This window comes from Sphaerodactylus townsendi, linkage group LG07 (assembly GCF_021028975.2).
Source record: "Sphaerodactylus townsendi isolate TG3544 linkage group LG07, MPM_Stown_v2.3, whole genome shotgun sequence".
NCBI lineage: Eukaryota > Metazoa > Chordata > Lepidosauria > Squamata > Sphaerodactylidae > Sphaerodactylus > Sphaerodactylus townsendi.
Genome location: NC_059431.1, coordinates 112,336,240 through 112,355,317, shown reverse-complemented (window position 1 = coordinate 112,355,317; position 19,078 = coordinate 112,336,240). Strand labels below are relative to the sequence as shown.

Genomic DNA, 19,078 nt, shown 5'->3' with positions numbered 1-19,078 from the left:
AAGAGAACAACAGAGTTAGTTAAGCTGCCCTTTGCATTTAACTTTTTTATGCCAACAAAGGTAATGATAATGATGAGATTGATGTTGGATTCTGGGGGTGTTCAAGGGTTTGAAAAGGCCAAGAAATTAAACCAAGCTATTTCCCTGGACAAGCTGAAATGTTTTAAAAGATGAAGTATAAATATAATTGATCAGCAACAGTTTATTCAAGGAATAGATCCAATTTCTCAACAAGAAAAGGGCAATTCTCCATCAATATCACCTTATTTATTTCATCTACAGCCTCCTCCCACCTTTCTCCCCAATGATTCACAGTATTCTCTTCACTCCTCCATTTTATCCCCACGGCAACCCTGAAACATAGGTTAGGTTGAAGAATGTGGGACTGGCTCACCGTTTCCTAGCTTCCATAGCAGAGTGGGGAATTTGAACATGGGTCTCTCAGAGCCCCGTTCATCACTCTAACCACAGCACCACACTGTCTCTCTCCACACTTACCTCCCCAAGAGTACATTGAAAAGATGGTAAACAGGAACATCCACGTATTTCAGGGCACAATGAAAAGAAATAAATTCAGCCAGGAGCACCCTAAGCTGAGCTGTACTCCTTCTGAGTCCATTGAAGTCGACACTTAGGACTCCCTGTGAGTAATAGTTTCCGGGTACACAATATACAACACACAGTCTCACCTGTAACCTCTGCAATGAATTCCTGGGACCAGTCAGCTTCATTATAATCTGCCGCAACATCAACCGTGCTATCAGCAGCATCAAAGAATTCTTGCGCCCAGTTCTCCGACAGAGCCAGGGCCGCCACCCCCGGAGCTGAGGAACAGGAGACAAGAGGATATGTTAGCCACAATCACCCATTTACCTGCAAAGATGGTGGGAAAACCACCCTCGCTTAGGAGAACCTGCTTCTCCTACCTTTCTTCCCAACCCCCTGCACATCTTAACAAGAAATAACAACAGACAATATGGCTGGCCAACCCATCTCCTGAGGAAGGCTCTGTCACACTCGCACACTGTTTGCACAAAGATCTCACCTCTCTGAGGGGCCTGCCGAAAACTGGACTGCTCAATTTCCTGCATCTCAGCCAACAGATCGTCCATCTTGAATGTCTGCGGGGCACGAGACAACAGCGGGCCATTCTGCTCTTGAAGGAATTCTGCCACCAGCTACAAGAGACGCAATTACTGGTTACTGTTTTCAAGCATCGATGTACAAAGCTCAAGAAGAATTACAAAACATAGACTGTGAGGCATATATGTAGGAATGGACAATATGTAGGAGTGAAGTCAATAATAATAGCACCCTTTGTGCATGCAGGGCGAGGTGCGATTGGGATCGCTTCGTTGCTTGCAAGTTGGGGTGAGCTCTGCTTCCGCTCCTGGATTACTTCTCCTGCGCTTATGTATGGTGTGTAAAAGTGTGTGTTCCTGTGACTGGAGTTATTAGGGAGAGAGTCGGCAGAGAAGAGCTGGGAGGGAAATAATAATAATAACCTTTTGGTATGCTGCTTAGATGGTCATTCACATCCTGCTTTTCAGCAGTTTTATTGCCACAGCACAGTTGGACAGTGGCAGAAATTAGATTTCATTACATCATTTCGCCTCAGCTTGTGCTCTTTCCTTTTTATAGGAAAAGGAATGATAGGGAGTAATAGGATTTACATTTAACAGTCAGAATAATAGGATTTTAATATAATTTTAAAATACCTTGCCTGCCAGCTCATGCAAAGGCCACCGAGCGGGTTAACAGAGTGGAAACTTACACAATAAAATAATTTTAAACCAACATAGACACAGTATTAAACGAACACCAGAACTAAAATATGCAGACCGAAACATAAAATCGAATAAACCAGTGGGCAGGAGAGAAGGGTCTCTGAGAGAATGTCAAAACAACACGCTGTGGAAGATGGCAGCGGGAAAGGACAGACACATTTTCCTGTTCCTGAGTTGACTTTTGGTGCCAGCACTGATAAGGCCCTGTTTTGAGTTGCCACCCACGTAATTTTGCCAGTCAAATAGGAGAAATCTTTGCCTCAAAAATTAGAACAGCATTATGTGGCCTCCTGTGCAACTTTTAAATTTTTATTTATTACTGTATATACTCGCGTATAAGCCGAGTTTTTCAGCCCTGTTTAAAGGCTGAGAAAAGCCCCCTCGGCTAATATTCAACTCACCATTTTCTACTAATCACAAGGAGGCTGGAGGTGGGGCCGGGACAACCTCCCTGCCCCAGGAAGCCACTTGTTGCTGCCCTCCTCCTGGGAGGGTGAAGGGGGAACCCCAAGGCACCCTGGCTGGGTGCCTGGCTGGGCTTGTCAAACCCCAGCAGGCAGAGGGAGCTCCTTATTTGGGCAGTGACTCCCCCTGATGTCACTGCCCAAATAAGGAGCTCCCTCTGCCTCCCGGCTTCCCACTCTCGGCTTATACCCAAGTCAATAAGTTTTCCCAGGTTTGGACAGTAAAATTAGGTGCCTCGGCTTATACACGGGTCGGCTTATGCACGAGTATATACGGTAGTCTTAATATCTTGTCCCCTACCTTTCAAGCTTGGGGCAGCATACAACAATTATAAAGAATAAAAACATATGAAACATATAAATATTCCACCAATAAATTCAGTTATCAAGGGGCAACTAGTTCCAAATCATCCCTAAATTGGAACCTATACAACAATTTGAAGTCGGGAAAAGTCCACCGGAGAGGCCACCATGTTAACTGTGGCTGCCTCAACCTATGCCTGGTGGCAGCTCCGTCTTACAGGCCCTGCGGAACTGCCATAGATCTCACAGGGCCCTGGTCTCCTCAGACAGAGCATCCCACCAGGTCGGGGTCCAGGCCAAAAAAACCAGACAAAAGCTACCCAGATTCTTTGGGGCCCGGGAACCACTGGTAGATTTGCAATCTTAGAGGGACATACTAGAAGAGACAATCCCACAAGTACGTTGGTCCCAAATGGTTTAGGGATTTGAATGTTAATAGAAGAAACTTGGACCTAATTCGGTGTTCCACCCAAAGCCAGTGCAGCTCGAGGAGCAAAGGTTGTAAGTGCATCCGCCAAGAATATCCCAAAAGAAGATCCCTTCTCCCCCCCTTTCTTAACAGCGGGGGCCCTGATGTTCCCCTCTTAGAGGAGTTTTAGCTTAGACGCCATCTGTTGTTTGAAATGTTATACTATGATTTGAACGCTGTGTTTTAATATGCGCCAGTACTAAACGAACGGTGGTTGTTTACTTATTTACCTGTTGTTGTTTGTCTGCTGTAAACTGCCCTGAGCCCTTCAGGGGAGGGCGGTATATAAGCTTAATAGTAAGTAAGTAAGTAAGTAAGTAAGTAAGTAAGTAAGTAAGTAAGTAAGTAAGTAAGTAAGTAAGTAAGTAAGTAAGTAAGTAAGTAGGTAGTAGGTAGAGTAGAGTAAGTAAAGTGAAGAGTAGAGTAGTGAAAGTGGAACCTATGGATGAGTCGGAATAGAAGGGAGTGAGTTACAATGGTCTTCTACTCTTCAAGGGGTGACCGTCACGCGGATCACTGTGGCTAGATCAGACTGGGGAAGATTTTTAAAAACCCTTCAACCAAGAAGCAATCTAAACAGCATTAAGGGTGGCACTTTGGACTTTCCAGAAAGGCCATTCTAGAAATTCAGAGCCAGCAACCAAGTCAAGGAAGAGGATCCCTCTCGGAATGACAGAAAGGACAGACGCCGGAGAGGCGAGTGGAGTGGCTCGTGGGCTCATTTTTGGAAAAGAGGATCTTTAAATGGATCTTTAAATTGAACCCAGAAACAAAAGGTTAACTGGTCAGGCTTTTTTCAGAACACATGGAATATTTTCATAAGTGGCCACCTTAACCAAAAGACGTGCCAATTTGTTTTTTACACAAACTGAAGTTTCTATGCTTTTCTTCAAGGGCAACCCCAGGTTGAGAATGTTAAAGCAATCCGGTCTAGAGGAGGCACAGATCGGTGTGGCCAGATGAGATGTGTCCAGAAGGAAGGGCAGGCATTCTCGGCCACAGCACCAATCAAGTACCTTCTCACAATTTGCAAACGAAAGCCTCACTCAATCTAGGCTTGGCAAATGCATGTCACAGAACATCGGCCTTTCCAAACAAGAAGGGTTGGTGGTTATCAGTGGCGTATCTGCCTAGGGAAAAGGGGTACCCCTTGTCCCCGGGCACCACTCTTCTGGTCACGTGGGGGCGCAAAATCGGCCCCCCACGTGACCAGGAAGCCCTGCTGTCTCGTCATGCCTCGGCCCGCCCAAGGCACGCAAAAAACGACGATGCTGCCTCCAAGTGCCCTCAACCCCACCCTGGACTCCCCCCTCCCTTCCGGCTGGGTTCCCAGCCGGCAGTCTCTTCTGACCTCCCCTCTGGGCAGGCCAGAAGAGACAGCAGTCCCGGCCGAGCAGACCTTCTTTTATAAGCACTGGGGGTGGGGCTTGGGGAGCAGGAAGTCCCACCCCTTCCTGCTCCCCAAGCCCCACCCCCTGGCCTCAGTGCTTATAAAAGGGCGGGGTCGAGGACAGTGGGGGTGGAGCCTGGGGCATCAGGGGGCAGAGCTAGGGTGGTGTGGGGGCAGGGCCTGGGGGGGGGGCATCCTGGAGACAATTTGTCTCCAGGTGCCATTTACACCTGGTACGCTTCTGGTGGTTATATTTTGCTTTTCTCAATCTTTAAGGAGTCTCAAAAGTGACTGACCATCACCTTCCCTTTCCTTCCCCATAACAGACACCTTGTGAGTTGTGGGACTGTTTGGAGAGAACTGGTATTCGTCCACAGTCCCCCAGCAGGCTTCATGTGTAGGAGTGAGGGAACAGACTTGGTTCACCAGACTGGAATCCCCTGCTCTTAACCACTCCACCACGCTATACCAACATCCCTTTCACCTAGTTTGGATTCAGTTTTAGTTACTTCCAGAAGCTTTTAGCTGAATGAACAGAATGCAATTTCTGGAACTTTAGTTAAAGCTTTATATATGTACAGGAAAAATTGGTTGTCACTACTGTATTGATGACACCTGACTGCACAGCTGTGTCAAAGCTCAGTCAATGGCCTGATGTAACTACTGAAGGACACTGAATCCTAAAGAATTCTACACGTCCAATCCTAGACCACCAACCAACTGTTCATCCCTGATACAAGCTCTTCACATCTTACCAGTCAACAGGTCGAAACCATCAACATGCAATACTCTGTTTCATCTTCTCACAGTGTTCTCAAAGCTCCAGGGGAACTGAACAGTCGCCGGATGAAACAGGATGCCGAACAAGATGGCTGACTGGTCTGATCCAGCAGAACACCTCTTGTTCTGTCACGAACGGAGAGATCATCCACCAGAGAAACTGAAGCCACCTGGTCTCCAAGCCAGGTGGAAAGGCGTCCATGGTAGATGTCCCCTTCAGGAATACCTGGGTTTGCTCTGTTGCAACTCACTCAGTTTGCCAGGAAAGGGAAATTAAGAACTGGCGTGCTTTTGTTAAGGACAGTCTCTTCAGCAATGGTCTGACAATTTCCTCCACAGATCAAGGGAAAAGTCCCACCATGAGTAACATATTCAAAACTTTAATCAAAGACAGCCACGTTTCTTCATCTACCATCACAGACAACAATCCAATGAACTATTCGCACCCAGTTCACTTCAGTCAAGGGGAGCAATCCGAGATAATCCCCAAACAAGTCTGACAAGCAAACGCTTCTGACTTTTCTCAAACGGGCCCCGGGATTTCCTTTTAAACTGTCACCCAACTGGAGGAGAGGGATTTTACTAGCAAATAATCCAGCAAAGTCTTCACAGCCATCTCCCACGAGGATCAGCCTAGATCAGTGGTGGCGAACCTATGGCACGGGTGCCAGAGGTGGCATTCAGAGCCCTCTCTGTGGGCACGCGTGCACAGAGTACGTCATGTGAGAATAGTCTTATTATTTCAGGGAGATTATTAGCATTAAACCTAAGACCTAGTTTTGGGGAAGCAGTGTAGGTAACCCTGTTAAGCGCTATTAAACCTTACTGATTTTCATGGGAAGAACTAAAGCATGATCCTTTACCTGGGATTAAGCTCGGTTGCTGGCAATGGGGCTTGCTTCTGAGTAAAACTCTCCTAGGGCTGTGATTCACCCATTCGAAGCGTTGCACAGTTGCTTCGAAGCAAAGCCACCGACTACCCCCAAACTTACTCCTGAGTAATGCGCGCCTTGGAGCCAACCATTTTTTCTAAACTAAAACCTCAGTATTCAGGTTAAATTGCCATGTTGGCACTTTGCGATAAATAAGTGGGTTTTGGGTTGCAGTTTGGGCACTCGGGTCTCGAAAAGGTTCGCCATCACTGACCTAGATGTTATCAGATCCTGAAATACCTTCAATAATGTATGGGGGGGAGGGGACAGAGAGAGGGAATGTGTGTGCGGACACGTAAGATGGAAGCAGGGGGAATCGCAGGATAAGTTGGGGAAGGGAGGACAGCGCAAGAGCAAACACAAACTTACTTCATCTTCGGAGGCTCTTCCAAGAGGTTTAGACACCTACGGAAGAGAAAGGGGATGTTAACAGAAGTTCGAATAGCCGTCTCAAAGGACAGCAAAGCGACTGGTGTTCACTCTGTACTGTCTGGAATTATTCTGGTGCATCACCTCCACCTTCCAACCCCACCAGATGTGCATAGCATCGACAACAAAACAGGCACAAATTATACAGTATTCTTTCCTGCTCATTGTGCAATACCTTGCCCCTGTGTGCACGGCAGGATGGGAGGAGGGTTGTCAAGGAACGGTATGCAGAAGATCCATGCTATCCTATGGTAACTACTGAAAAGCAATGGCAAACAGAACTCCTCCTCTAGAATTATCTTCACCTACAATCAGGCAACACCCAAGTCCCGCAGCCTTTAAAAGCAGCCAAGCTCTCCAGCTTAGTTTCACTTACCCCCTCATGCACCGAAGCCCCGGGGGGCCAAGCCAGGGGACCCCGGAGCCCCTCCTGCTGCAGGCCTTTGTCTTGCGTGAAGTGGCCGGCGAGCTTCATCAGGGGGTTGGAGCCCCCACACTCGGCTTCCACCAGTTCCCTCATCGCCATCGTGGGGGGTCAGGAGAACGCCGCGGCGCACCCGCCTTCACCCTGGGCGCAGAAGAAGCAGCGTTAGACTGGCAGGGCCGGCCCAGGACTACGGGGTTTTTTTGCCCATTGGGTAAGGCAATCTGGCCTGACACGTTTCTGCTCCATCAGCAGCAGGGCAGATTTCCAAAAGGAGATATGGGAATCCACCAATCAGGGAGGGGCAGATCCGCACTCACTTTCCCAGCTGCAGAGCACATTTCATCAACGAATTAATCCAGAATAACCAACATTCTGCATGGCTACCAGAGCATGGGCGCGGCCAGCAGGGGTCTGCAACCTGCGGCTCTCCAGATGTTCCTGGACTACAATTCCCATCAGCCAATTGGCCATGGTGGCAGGAGCTAATGGGAGCCGCAGGTTGCAGACCCTGCAGCCAGGTACCTTCTTAAGTAATATGGAAGTCCATTACATTTTCTATCCCACTTTCCCTTTAAGGAGCCCAGGGCAGAATTTCTGGGTCTCCTCTCCTGTCTTTTATCCCCACAATAGCCCTTTCAGGTAGGCTAGGCTGAAAGAAAAAGTCAGCGCAGTCCAGCAACTGAACTAGGACCAGGAAGAGCAAAGTTCAAGTCCCTGTGTGTGATCAAAGTCAGGTAACCTCAGACCAGGTTTTCTCTTCTGGACAAGCCTACCTCAAAGGGTTGTGAGGCAGATAAAATAGATGAAACTCACACAAGCTACCCTGAATTCAGGGGTGAAACAATTGGATTTTTAAAAAAATCAATATAGGGAATGACTCCAAGGCTTTCAGTGAGCTTCACGGCAGACCGGGGTGGGTGGGTTAAGTCATGTTCTGCCAGCCCAACCCACTGGCTCCCAAGTCAAGAAGAATATCCCCCAACCCCTCCCCCACCCCGAGGTTGGAGCAAGTCACCTGTTACACGTTTAAGCACCGACTTAAAAGCCAAGCTGTTAAATGCAGCAAACGCAACTATCGTACAGGAAAAACGGCAGAAGATCACACTATTGGGGGGTCAAGCCAAAGTGCCCCGTGCGGGCCTGAGCAAGGGGCGGGCGGGCGGGCGGGCGGGGCTCTCCTAACATAAGGGCAACTCTGTGTATGCTCAGAGCGCTCCCTGGCTCGGCTAGGTCGCGCCTTCCAAAAGGGCTGCAATGCAAATCCCGGGGTTGAGCCACGAACTGCAGCCGAGCGACCCAGAAGGGCCTCGGAGGCGAGCCCGGGCAGAGGGCAACCCCTGGATCGGGGACCCCCCACGTCCCCCTCCACCCACGGGGGCTCCTGCGCGCCTCCCACGCCACTCACCAGGCTGCCAAGGCCTCGCCTCCTCCTCCTGCCGCACCGCCCGGGTCTCCGGGTCTTCCCCCCGAGGCCTCGCCTGTCCTTCCCCAGCAGGACGCCCGCGGGCCTGGGCAAGGGACGGGGGGGGGGGCTCCCCGCTGCCCAGCAATGGCGGCAACTGGGGCGCCAGCGGCGAGCAGCACCCAGGCTCCGCCCCTCTTCTGCCGGGATAGCGCAACCTCGGCGAGGCCAGCAAGCGACGGGGCGGAGCCAGCCTTAAAGGGCCAGGCCTGTAAGCCTGACGGGTCGCTTGGGGAGGCTCCCTTAAGGATGGCTGCGTTGCTCGGGCAGGAGGCGCATAAGCTGCGCGGGGACTGCTTCTCCCGTGCAAAAAAACAAACGAGCAGGATAACCGCAGGATGTAAACGGACACGTAACTGCAGGATGCAAAAGGACACGTGTCAGCCGTCAGCGAGAGCAAGATGCGTCCTTCTCCCACGCAGCAGCTGACCTCGCAGAAATCCAGGGGAAGGAGCCGGCCAAGGTCTCGCCCCTGAAAGGGCGAGCAACAGACCGTTCAGAGTGATCCGGGGCTGGGAAAGATCCGTCACCACTCGCCAGGGGCATACCTAGGCAAACTGGCACCCGGGGACAAAACCTGAGTTTGGCGCGCCCCCCCCCCCACCCGGCGTATGGGTGGCCACCCTCCCCCACCATGACCAAACAATTATTTTTTGTACCAGCTCACAAATCACCTCCCACTCCCATCAAAACATACATGGCTCTCTACCCACCAACTCTTTTCCTAATTTCCTAATCACAACAACCCTATGAGGTAGGTTGTTAGCCTGAGAAACAACTCCAAGCCAGTGCAAGTGGGTATTAAGCATGTAAATCTCTCACAAATCACCCCCAGCAAAACATTTACCAAACAAATGTCAGCATCATCTCTCACAAAACACCTCCAGTGGAATCCACCCCCAAACAGCATCACTTTCAATGGTGTTTAAACTAGGGAGCTCAGATTCTTCTTTTAAATCTACCTTAAAGGGAGAATCTGGGGTCCCCGGTTAAAACAAAATTGAAAGTGATGCTGTTTGGGGGTGGATTCTCCCCCACCCTGAAACAGCATCACTTTTGAAGGTTGGAGATTCAGATGAAACAAATAGCAGATTCGGCTGGATCTGGGCAAATTTGGGCACATTCAGACAAAAATTGTCCGATTATGTCCTGCCCCAAAATCAACAAATGTGAATGCAAGGTATTTGGGTTGGGGGGGTATTTTTGGTGTTTTTTTCAGCCTGCAGGGAGCGCATTTTTAAAGCTAGTGGCACCATGATTTCAGGGCATCATCCAGAGACTGCCCTGATGATACCACCTGAGTTTGGCGATGTTTGGTTCAGGGGCAGCAAAGTTATTGATGCCCAAATGGAATGCCCCCATCCCCATTGTTTTCAATGAGGGCTAACGAGAGAGATAGGGGCTGCCCGTTCGAGGTTATAACTTTGGTCCCCCTGAACGCAACTTCACCAAGCTTGGGTGCTATCATAAGAATAGTTAGCATATGATGCCCTGGAATTTTGGGTGTCACTAGCCATACATCCCTTCCAGGCACCCCAAGAAATTTGCCCAAGATTCTTTGTTGGGGGGGGGGGTGTTGCTCCATTGTAGCTAATGAGGAATTTCTGAGGCAGACTGCACATTTTTGAAGATAGAGGCACCAGACTTTCAAGGTGGCTCCAAGAGATAATTAATAGCATCCAATCTTGGTGAGCTTTTGCTTCTACCACAGATTATTGGGGGGGTGAGTTTAGAGAGTTCTGAGAGAACTCAGTCCTCAGGCTTTCATGTGCAGGAGCGGGGAAACAAAATAAGCATTTTGGGGGCCACATAGGGGTGAACCCCAAAGAAGCAAAGGTCTCCAAACCTGGATGCTATTGCTATTGGGGAGGCCCTCTTGGGAGCCACCCTGAAAGTCTGGTGCCTCCTCTTCAAAAATGTGCAGCCTGCCTACACCCTCAGAAATTCCCCATTGCAGCTCCCTAATGGAACAAAGTCACTACAAAACAAAGAATCTTGGGCAAATTTATTAGAATTCTGGAAGAAGTCAGCTATGTTTAAAACTAAAGTGACACCAAATTTTCAGAGTATCATCTGTTAACTATTCTTATGATGCCACCCAAGTTTGGTGAAGTTATGTTCAGGGGGACCAAAGTTATGGTCCCTCAAATGGGTAGCCACCATCTCCTGTTAGCTCCCATTGAAAACAATGGGGATGGGGCACCCCATTTGAAGTCCCATAACTTTGCCTCCCTGAACAGAAACATCACCAAATTTGGGTGGTATCATCAGGACAGTCTCTGGATGGTACCCTGAAAATTTGGTGCCACTAGCCTTAAAATTGCGCCCCCTGCAGCCCGAAACGTGAAAAACACTAAAAAAATTAAAAAAACACAAATGATCCTGAAATGTTGGCGCCCCCCCACGTGACCAAATGGGGGGCGCCCGGGGACATAGGGTACCCCCTGTCCCTAGGCAGGAACGCTACTGCCACTCGCCCCTGCAAGGGCGAGCAATGGGCCTTGGGCAGAACAAGCTGTCCCAGTCCGCATCCCTGCCAGGTTGCTCTGCCCACGGATCACAGCATGCATGGGCAGAACAAGCACGACCAACCCCCCCCCCCACCCCCAGGTTGCTCTGCTCATGGATCAGAGCATCTACAAGAATAAACTCGACCAACACCCCCCCCCCCCGCCCCTGCCAGGTTGCTCTGCCCATGGATCGCATCATTTGGAAATTTAGGGGGGGGGGTTGTTTTATTTTGGAGAGTACCCCACTCCACACCTCCTTTTTTAGCCAGAAATCCCCATACTCTAAAAACAAACTGTACCATAATAACAAACAAAAAAACCCTTAGCTTTTAGAAAGTTATTAGCTGGAGTGAATCAGGACTTCACCCTGTTCTGCAGGGCCTGTTTCAATTTGATATGTGCTGCATGTTCCATACTGAGAATTTGGTTCCCAAGTACAAAGGATCTTAATTCCAATAATGACCTTGGTGCACAAGTAGGGAAATGAGGCCTAAGCGTTCCCTTCTGCTTTCTTCCCAACCTGAAATGGCACTGAACAGTGGCTGTTTGCCCTGTTGGGGACACTACATGTAGCTTATCAGAACACATACCGTGTTTCCCCGAAAATAAGATAGTGTCTTATATTAATTTTTGCTCCCAAAGATGTGCCATGTCTTATTTTCAGGGGATGTCTTATTTCTCTGTGTTCTGTTCGTCGGGCATGCTTCCAAACAAAAACTTTGCTACGTTTTACTTTCGGGAGATGCCTTATATTTCGCACTTCAGCAAAACCTCTACTACGTCTTATTTTCAGGGGATGTCTTATATTCGGGGAAACAGGGTAGCTTTCTCCAGTGGGGCTAATAGCGGCTTTCAGGGCTGATCCAGAGGAAGGAAGGGAAGTGGATAGGAATTAACCCACTTTCTCATTGAGCACAGTGGTCCTGATCAGTGACGTAGATATAAATTTTATGGGGGGAGTTGGGGGGCAGGGCCACGCCCCCACCCACCCCGGGGGTGTGGCCACGCCTCTCCAAGCCCTACCCGTACCTCAGTGTTTATAAAAGCAGCTCTCCAAGGCCAGGGAAGGCAGACTCTCCTGCCCCCCCCCCCTCGGCTGGGCTTCTGCCCTCCCGTTTTTTTTTGGGGGGGGGGGACTTTGCACAGATCTTGCTCCCAAAATGAGTTTGTCCTGTGTTATTTTCTCCAAACTGGATTTTTTGAACCCGAGAACACCCCCCCCTTTACCTACGTCCCTGATGGCAGCTTTTGGAACAGTTCAGGCCTCAGATCCCCTCCCTAAGGATGGAACCATGTGGGACTCCAGGGCTCAGCAGGCACATCCCATTGAGGCATGTCTGTCTCTCCTCGGGTGAAAGAAAAGAGTGCAGGGGCCGAGTTCTCAGGCCTGCCTGCAGATGGCGCTACCAGACCACAAAGCAGAAGAGAAAGTAGCTCAGCTCAGACAAGTTCTGGGCTATAGCTTCTTTTGAAGCTCTTTGCCTTGTCCCTTGCCTTGTCGCCATGGCACAGCCGCTGACAAGCTATATTCAGGGTTCCTACAACTGGCCAAGGGTATCTTGGCTTTCTGAATGACCCTGGTGAAAGGCATCAGGCAGCACCCTACCCATCCTTGTTGAGGTCAGCTTTTCCAGCAAATGGGGTTGGAAGAGCCCTTCCTTGGCCCCAAGGGAAGTTGGGGGTTCCCGGGATGTTCCTTCTAGGTGAGGTAGAACCTTTGGTATGGAATATCTTTTCCAGCCCAGTATACATTCACTAACCAGCAGAAGGGGTGAAGGCCCATTTTAGGAATGTGAGACAGGAAATCGTTTTTAATTTTTGTGTGCTTCCTCATTGATACAGTCACCTTATTTTTTTGATCGGATAGTTTAACCATTCATCTTGCAATACTGCTCTGCAGATTCCAGCATGGATAGAGCTTTTACTGCTGCATGCAAATCAGTACTGTCCACATTTTTCCTGGGTTGAAATTAACCATTCTGAAAAAAAACATTCAGACCCTGCCCCTAGAGGTCAACCTGGGGAGTGAAACATCTGCTTGGATTCCATCTTTCCTCACAGGAATCCCAAGCGGTTCAATCCTTCTCGAGCGCCATCTTCTGGACCATGCCAGGAAAGGAAAAAAAACAACGATGTAAAATGAAGAAAAGTAGAGCAAAGAAAAAGTGAAGACCACGTCCTCCACATCATGCATGATGTGAGCCACACCATTGTTAAGATAGGCACCTGGGCCACAAAGCCAGCTCTCCCTCTGGGAAATAAGATGGCCCTACCAAAGCACCGAAAGCCAGCAATGGTGATACCAACCATCTCTACCACTCAGGTCCTGGGAAAAGAAGACATACCTGCTCCAGGGGGCCTTATATTGTTTCTCTGCTGGCTCAGCCTCCTTGGTGAGGAAGAGGGAGAGGGAGAAAAAGAGGAGGAAGAGGAAGAGGAGGAGTTTGGATTTATATCCCTCTTTCTTTCCTGTAGGAGACTCAAAGGGGCTTACAATCTCCTTTCCTTCCCCCCCCCCCCCACAACAAATGCCCTGTGAGATGGGTGGGGCTGAGAGAGCTCCGTAGAGCTGTGACTAGCGCAAGGTCATCCAGCTGGCATGTGTTGAAGTGAATCTAGTTCCTCAGATAAGCCTCCACAGCTCAAGTGACAGAGCAGGGAATCAAACCCAGTTCTCCAGATAAGAGTGCACTGCTCTTAATCACTATGTCACTGCTGCTCCTGTAAGCGCAGAAGGAAAGGAGTGAAAGTAAGAAGGAAATAGAAAGTGAGAGAAAGAGAGAGAAAGAGAAAAAGGAAATGATTTTAGATTTACCAGAAGGTTATTTCTTCCTTCTCCCCATTATTTAGGAAAATAATGGAGAGAAAAAGATTCTGGCAGAAATACAGCTTAAAGTCATTTCACAGAATCATAAAAAGTGTCTTTGTTAAGAAAAAGCATTCAATGTTCCTACATTCCAGAGAAAGATACATCTTATGCTTGTGTGAAAAGACAAAGCTCATGAAAATAATGTCTTCAACTAAAACATATCTAAAAGCAAAGACCCAGAAATAGAAAATGAGAAATAAAGCATTTAAACATTTTCAACTGAAGAAATGCTTATATGTAACTTAAGCAAGTTTTTCTTGAAGACATTTTGAGTATTAAGAATTATGGCTCAGAAATAGCAAAAGGTACTTTGCTTTCCAAAACAGCCCCTGTTGTCTCTTCCCACATTCCAAAGAAAAGATACTTTTACTTAGCAATGAGCTGAGAAAGTGTGTGTGTAGAGGAAAATAACTGACCAAGCAGAATTAAAGCAAAGAAAGAGAGTCAAGCCACATGAGAAACTATATTCTTAAGAATGCTATTTAACAATGTATCGCCATGATTAACAATGATGGGAATATTGAAACGTCATGAATTGACAGGGTTTGGCTTTGCAACATTTATGATGCATCAGCTGTCTTTATCCTATAAGAACTGTGACTTTTGTAAACTCAGCGCGACTCCTCTGATTCTAAAACAGACCCTCTGAGGGTTTGGAATAAAAATTATTTATTTAATTATTCCTTGTCGGCTCAAGCTTATTAGCTTACTCTTACCCTGTGCCAACACTCCTGAGGATTGGCCTTCACTTTCCCTCCAGTTTCACCAGGCCTACCTTTGCCTTGGAGAGAAACCTCTCAAAAGCAGCCCCAAAGCAAATCCCCCTGTGGCAAATGCACTGGGCTCAACACCTGGGAAGTGCAGAGTTTGGGGATTCGGAGGGGGCTCTACAGAGATGTGCTGCCATGGAGCTTCGGTCCTCCAAAGGTGCCATTTCCTCCAGCAGAATTGAGCCCTCTCATCTGGAGATTAAGGTTGCCAGCTCTGGATTGGGAAATGCTTGGAGATTTGTGGGGTGGAGCCTGAGGCAGGCATGGTTAGCTGAGGGGAGGGACCGCAGCAGGGTAGGCCATCTTCCAAAGCAGCCGGTTGTTCCTGATGAGCTGACCTCTGTTGCCTGGAGACCAGAGGTAATAGCAAGAGATCTCCATGTTGGAATTTTCAGCCTTGTTTGCATGCAGCAGCAGCACAAGCAGCAGGGAATTCTGGGAAGCTGCACGAACATTCTAAAGGTGACAGTTAAAAACCGTTGGTCGTTCTGTTGTTCCCTGACTGACTGAGAGAAAAGAGGTTTTTCTGTGTACTGCTAACAATGCTATGTAAAAGTGCTTTTTGACTAATTATACTGTATACGCTTACTATCACAACCAAACTGTAACAAATGATGAGCCGTGAATGTAACGATATATATGTGATACGTTTGCTGATATGCATATACTGTTTATTTCTCTCTCTCAGTTAAAAGTTCTCCTTATGTTTATGAACTTCTGAGGTAAAACGGCTGATCATTTGAGAGATAACTATTCTAATTTAACGTGCCACACAAACAATCCACATTTCTGCTCGCTACTCTGCTTGACAGGAATATATATTCTAAATATACCTGTTGCCCTTCTCTCCAGACATCACTTGGAGACTGGCAATCCTACTGGAGACCTATTATTATCCGTCCTCCTGCCACCCCACTCCAATGGCCTGGGAGAACTTGACAACCCTGCTGGGTAGACAATCTTCAGAAGAGATAGCTGAGGAACCAGGAATGTCATGGAGAAAGAGCAGAGGACTCAGGCACCCCCAACCCATTCTGAAGCAGTCCCCTTGGACCATGACCCATTAGCTCCAGGTCTTGAGGAACCAGCAGTTGAGACTCCACCACCAGAACCTCCTGCTGCCTTCTCAGATCCTGGAACAGCTACATTTCAACCTTGCGTAATCAGGACCCAGACCATGAGCTCTCCAGTATCTGCTACCCCAAATCCAGCAGAGGCAGTGGGCCCAAATAGATGCAGCCAAAAGAGGATGCACTGCCTCTTTTGGCAGCCCCTGCTCCAGCCAGCCAGACCATTTTTTCAGCCAACTTAGTCCCCTGCAAGATTCTGGCTCCATCATGACCTTGGCAAGAGAGGCATGTGCTGCCGCCTCCAAGCCCACATGAACTTTGGGGGTGTCAGTGGTGCAGAGCTCAATGCTGGGCCAGGCCAAGCTGAGCCCAGTGTTCAACTTTGTACCACACCGCTTCCCACACCTAAGGAGCCGGCAGGTGTGAAGGAGAGGAAGGGGTGACAGGCAGTGGTGGGATCCAAAAATTTTAGTAACAGGTTCCCATGGTGGTGGGATTCAAACTGTGGCGTAGTGCCAATGGGGCTGGGTGGGGCACGATGGGGGTGTGGCCGGGCATTCTGGGGACGGGGCATTCCTGGGTAGGGCTGTGGCAAGGACGCAGCCGCTGCACCGGTCCTTGGACGGGAAACGAATGCACACAGGCACAAGCTGCCACGCCCGCCGGTGCACCTCTTGCTAGACTGCTTCAAGTTCTGTGTGCTACTGCTGAGAAGAGGGGCGTAACTAAGGCAAAAATCACGTGGCAAAATCACCAATTAGTAATCCCCTCTCGGCACACACAAATAATTAGTAACCTACTCTCGGGAACCTGTGAGAACCTGCTAGATCCCACCTCTGGTGAGAGGGAAGTGGCAGAGGGATCCCCCCAGATTTCTTTTTAATGGCAGTGAAGCTGAAGTGCCTAAATAGCGCTGAAAAAATTGACTATTTGGGATCCACTTTTCAGTTGCCTTAAATCACCTCCATTTGGGGGGGGGGATACAACCCATTTGGGTTGTTTTTTTGGTTCAGCTATGCTAAGAACACCCCTATTGGCAAACGGAATATATATCCAGCCCACGCAATGAAGCTAGGGCCATAACGAAACGAATTCTTAGGACCAGAATGAAATTGACACCATCTAGTGTCTTGGATTTAACCGTTGGCACACCAAGCAGATCTTGTCCTGGATTTAACCTTTGGAATACCAAACAGATGCTTTGCCACTAAGCTTCCACCCCTCTTCTCAACACAGGAAAAAGGCTGACATAGGAGTTAACTGTGAGTTTTGGGGGCTTCCAAACTCAGAATGCGTCTGACTAACAGATACCAGGGAGAAGCTGCGGGGGGTGGGGGGTGTTATCTGCCAGCCTTCCTTTTGACCTTCCCTGGGGCATCTGGCTGGGCATTGCTGGAAATCAGCCACCATGCTCCTGGCAAGCTCAGGGGTGGCAGCTCTACCAGGCCCTGCCCGCCCCTGCCAGGTTGCTCTGCCCATGGATCACAGCATCCATGGGCAGAACAAGCTCTACCAGGTATCCCCCCCCCCCAGCTTTGGGCTATCAATGTGACAGGCTGGTTCTTGCTGTATTCATCTCTATTCCCACCCCTTCAATTGTGAGGCCAGGACAACACCCAGAGATGGAAAATTCCACGTCTAGATTAGCTCTCTGTTCCTTAACCTGTGTGTAAAACTTGCAGTGTATTTCCCACCTTTGCCTTCTGCCTTGCGGGGGGATAACTATGATCCTCACAACAGGATGAGGTAGGTCAGGTGTAGAAAGAGTGCTTGGGTCGAGCTTCATAACGAAGCAGGCATTTGAACCCCGGTCTCCTCAAGGCAATCTTGGCAGAAAAGCCCCTGAACTGCTCTAATTCCTCCATCGTTTGGAATATCAAGAAGCCTCAGTCTAGGAAAGAGAGGAGGAAGTCTGCAAAAACAGATACAAACAGCTGGGACCACGAAGGGGAGACTCAGGAGATGTTCCGTGGCCACTAGTGGAGAAAGGCTTGGATAGAGCTCTCAGGTGGGGGTCCCAGCCCCTCTCCCACTTTAGAAGGAAGCACCAAACTGCATATCTACTTCTCTGGCAGGATTCTGGGGATATCAATTCATAGGGGCCACGAGGTTTATCATGGTTTATGGAGGCACTATGATTAACACACTGCAAAACTGTGATCAAACTAAAGGCTTGAGAAGTGATAACGCACAAGGAACATAGGTTTATCCTGCTTTGTGGTTGTGTTATTCTTAGTGCCTCAATCAACTGTTTTTATCAGTAAAACTTGTAGATCTGTGCACTTCTGCTAACTACTATCTATACCACCAGGGTGATCAAGAACACAGATTAACATGCATATCTAAAATATATTTCTTAATGCTGAATGTAGCTCCTTTGCCCCCACCCCCACCCCATCTTGTTTCCACAGTGTGTTCTGGTGACATGCCCAGGCTTAAGCGGCAGCTGCCACTCCCTGGCTCTGGGTTTGTGGCTCCTGTTGAGAGAAAAGAAATATCCTGATGCTAATTTCTAGATTCTTACTAAGCTGACTATCGAGGGATGCTCATCCTGACTATCAAGGGATACTCATCCTCATACACCTCTGCCAGAGATGAAATTAAACGTGGCTGTCTTTATGGGTGGCAATTGTGAATGTGGCTGTCCACAAGCCATGGAATGAATGCTGCTGGTAAACCTCCTTTACTCTCAACTGAGCGAGCAAGGGTAGGCTGCGTCCCCCTCTCACCTGGGGGAAGCCCAACACCCTCAAAGACCTCTGACCTCTGTCTCCTCAGGATTCAGCTTCAACTTGTTCACTTTCAGCCAGTTAACTACAGCAGGTGGGCACCAGTTTCACAGGGCCACAGCAGCGGCAGGCAGCCTTTCCATTTTCTTTGCATGAAAATGAATTCTTTCATCCCAGAAGCTGTAATTCTGGTTGATTTATTTAGTCATTTCTACTTTTTTCCCTTTCTTTCTCTTGTGGTTCATGGTGGTTTAGGAAAATTGGTTAAAAACATTCCCACATGGATGCCAGAAATACAAACCCAAATCTCCCCTTATTCTCCCCACCCCCTACAGAAATGCCTACCAATTAAAGCCCTCCAAAAGCTCTGGCAAACAAGCAAGCCTTGTAGCACCTCCTGAAAATGTCCACAGAGAGAGCTCCCCTCATGCCGGACCTTCTTTGTTGTAGAATACTCTGCCTGGGGTCCTCCTGCCTCCCTAGCTCTCCTTCCCCTTCCCCTCCCCCTCTCCATGTGAAAGTTTGAAAGCATCAAAGTACCTTGTTCAATAATCACAAAATAGCAGTTTTGACAAAGGCAGCATGTAAAAATGAATGATAATTCTCATACTTGTTCAGGACTATATTCTTATGCGGAAGCATACACTTTTCTTGACCTCTGGTTGAGGCCAGCCAGATATTCTGGGG

The 19,078-nt window shown here is 48.6% G+C and overlaps 1 protein-coding gene across 2 annotated transcripts in view; it reads right to left on the bottom strand.

Annotated features, from left to right (window-relative positions):
• The window catches only part of PEX5 (peroxisomal biogenesis factor 5), a 28,199-nt gene extending 19,607 nt beyond the window's left edge, over positions 1 to 8,592 (bottom strand). For both annotated transcript variants that reach the window (XM_048503562.1, XM_048503563.1), the window contains exons 1-5: positions 8,387 to 8,592; positions 6,931 to 7,122; positions 6,495 to 6,530; positions 1,046 to 1,178; positions 690 to 824 (exon numbers count right to left, since the gene is read on the bottom strand). In XM_048503562.1, the coding sequence (XP_048359519.1) occupies positions 690 to 824; positions 1,046 to 1,178; positions 6,495 to 6,530; positions 6,931 to 7,080 (454 nt within the window). In that variant the 5' untranslated portion in view covers positions 7,081 to 7,122; positions 8,387 to 8,592. The remainder of the gene's footprint in view (positions 1 to 689; positions 825 to 1,045; positions 1,179 to 6,494; positions 6,531 to 6,930; positions 7,123 to 8,386) is intronic.
• Positions 8,593 to 19,078: the final 10,486 nt, after the last annotated feature.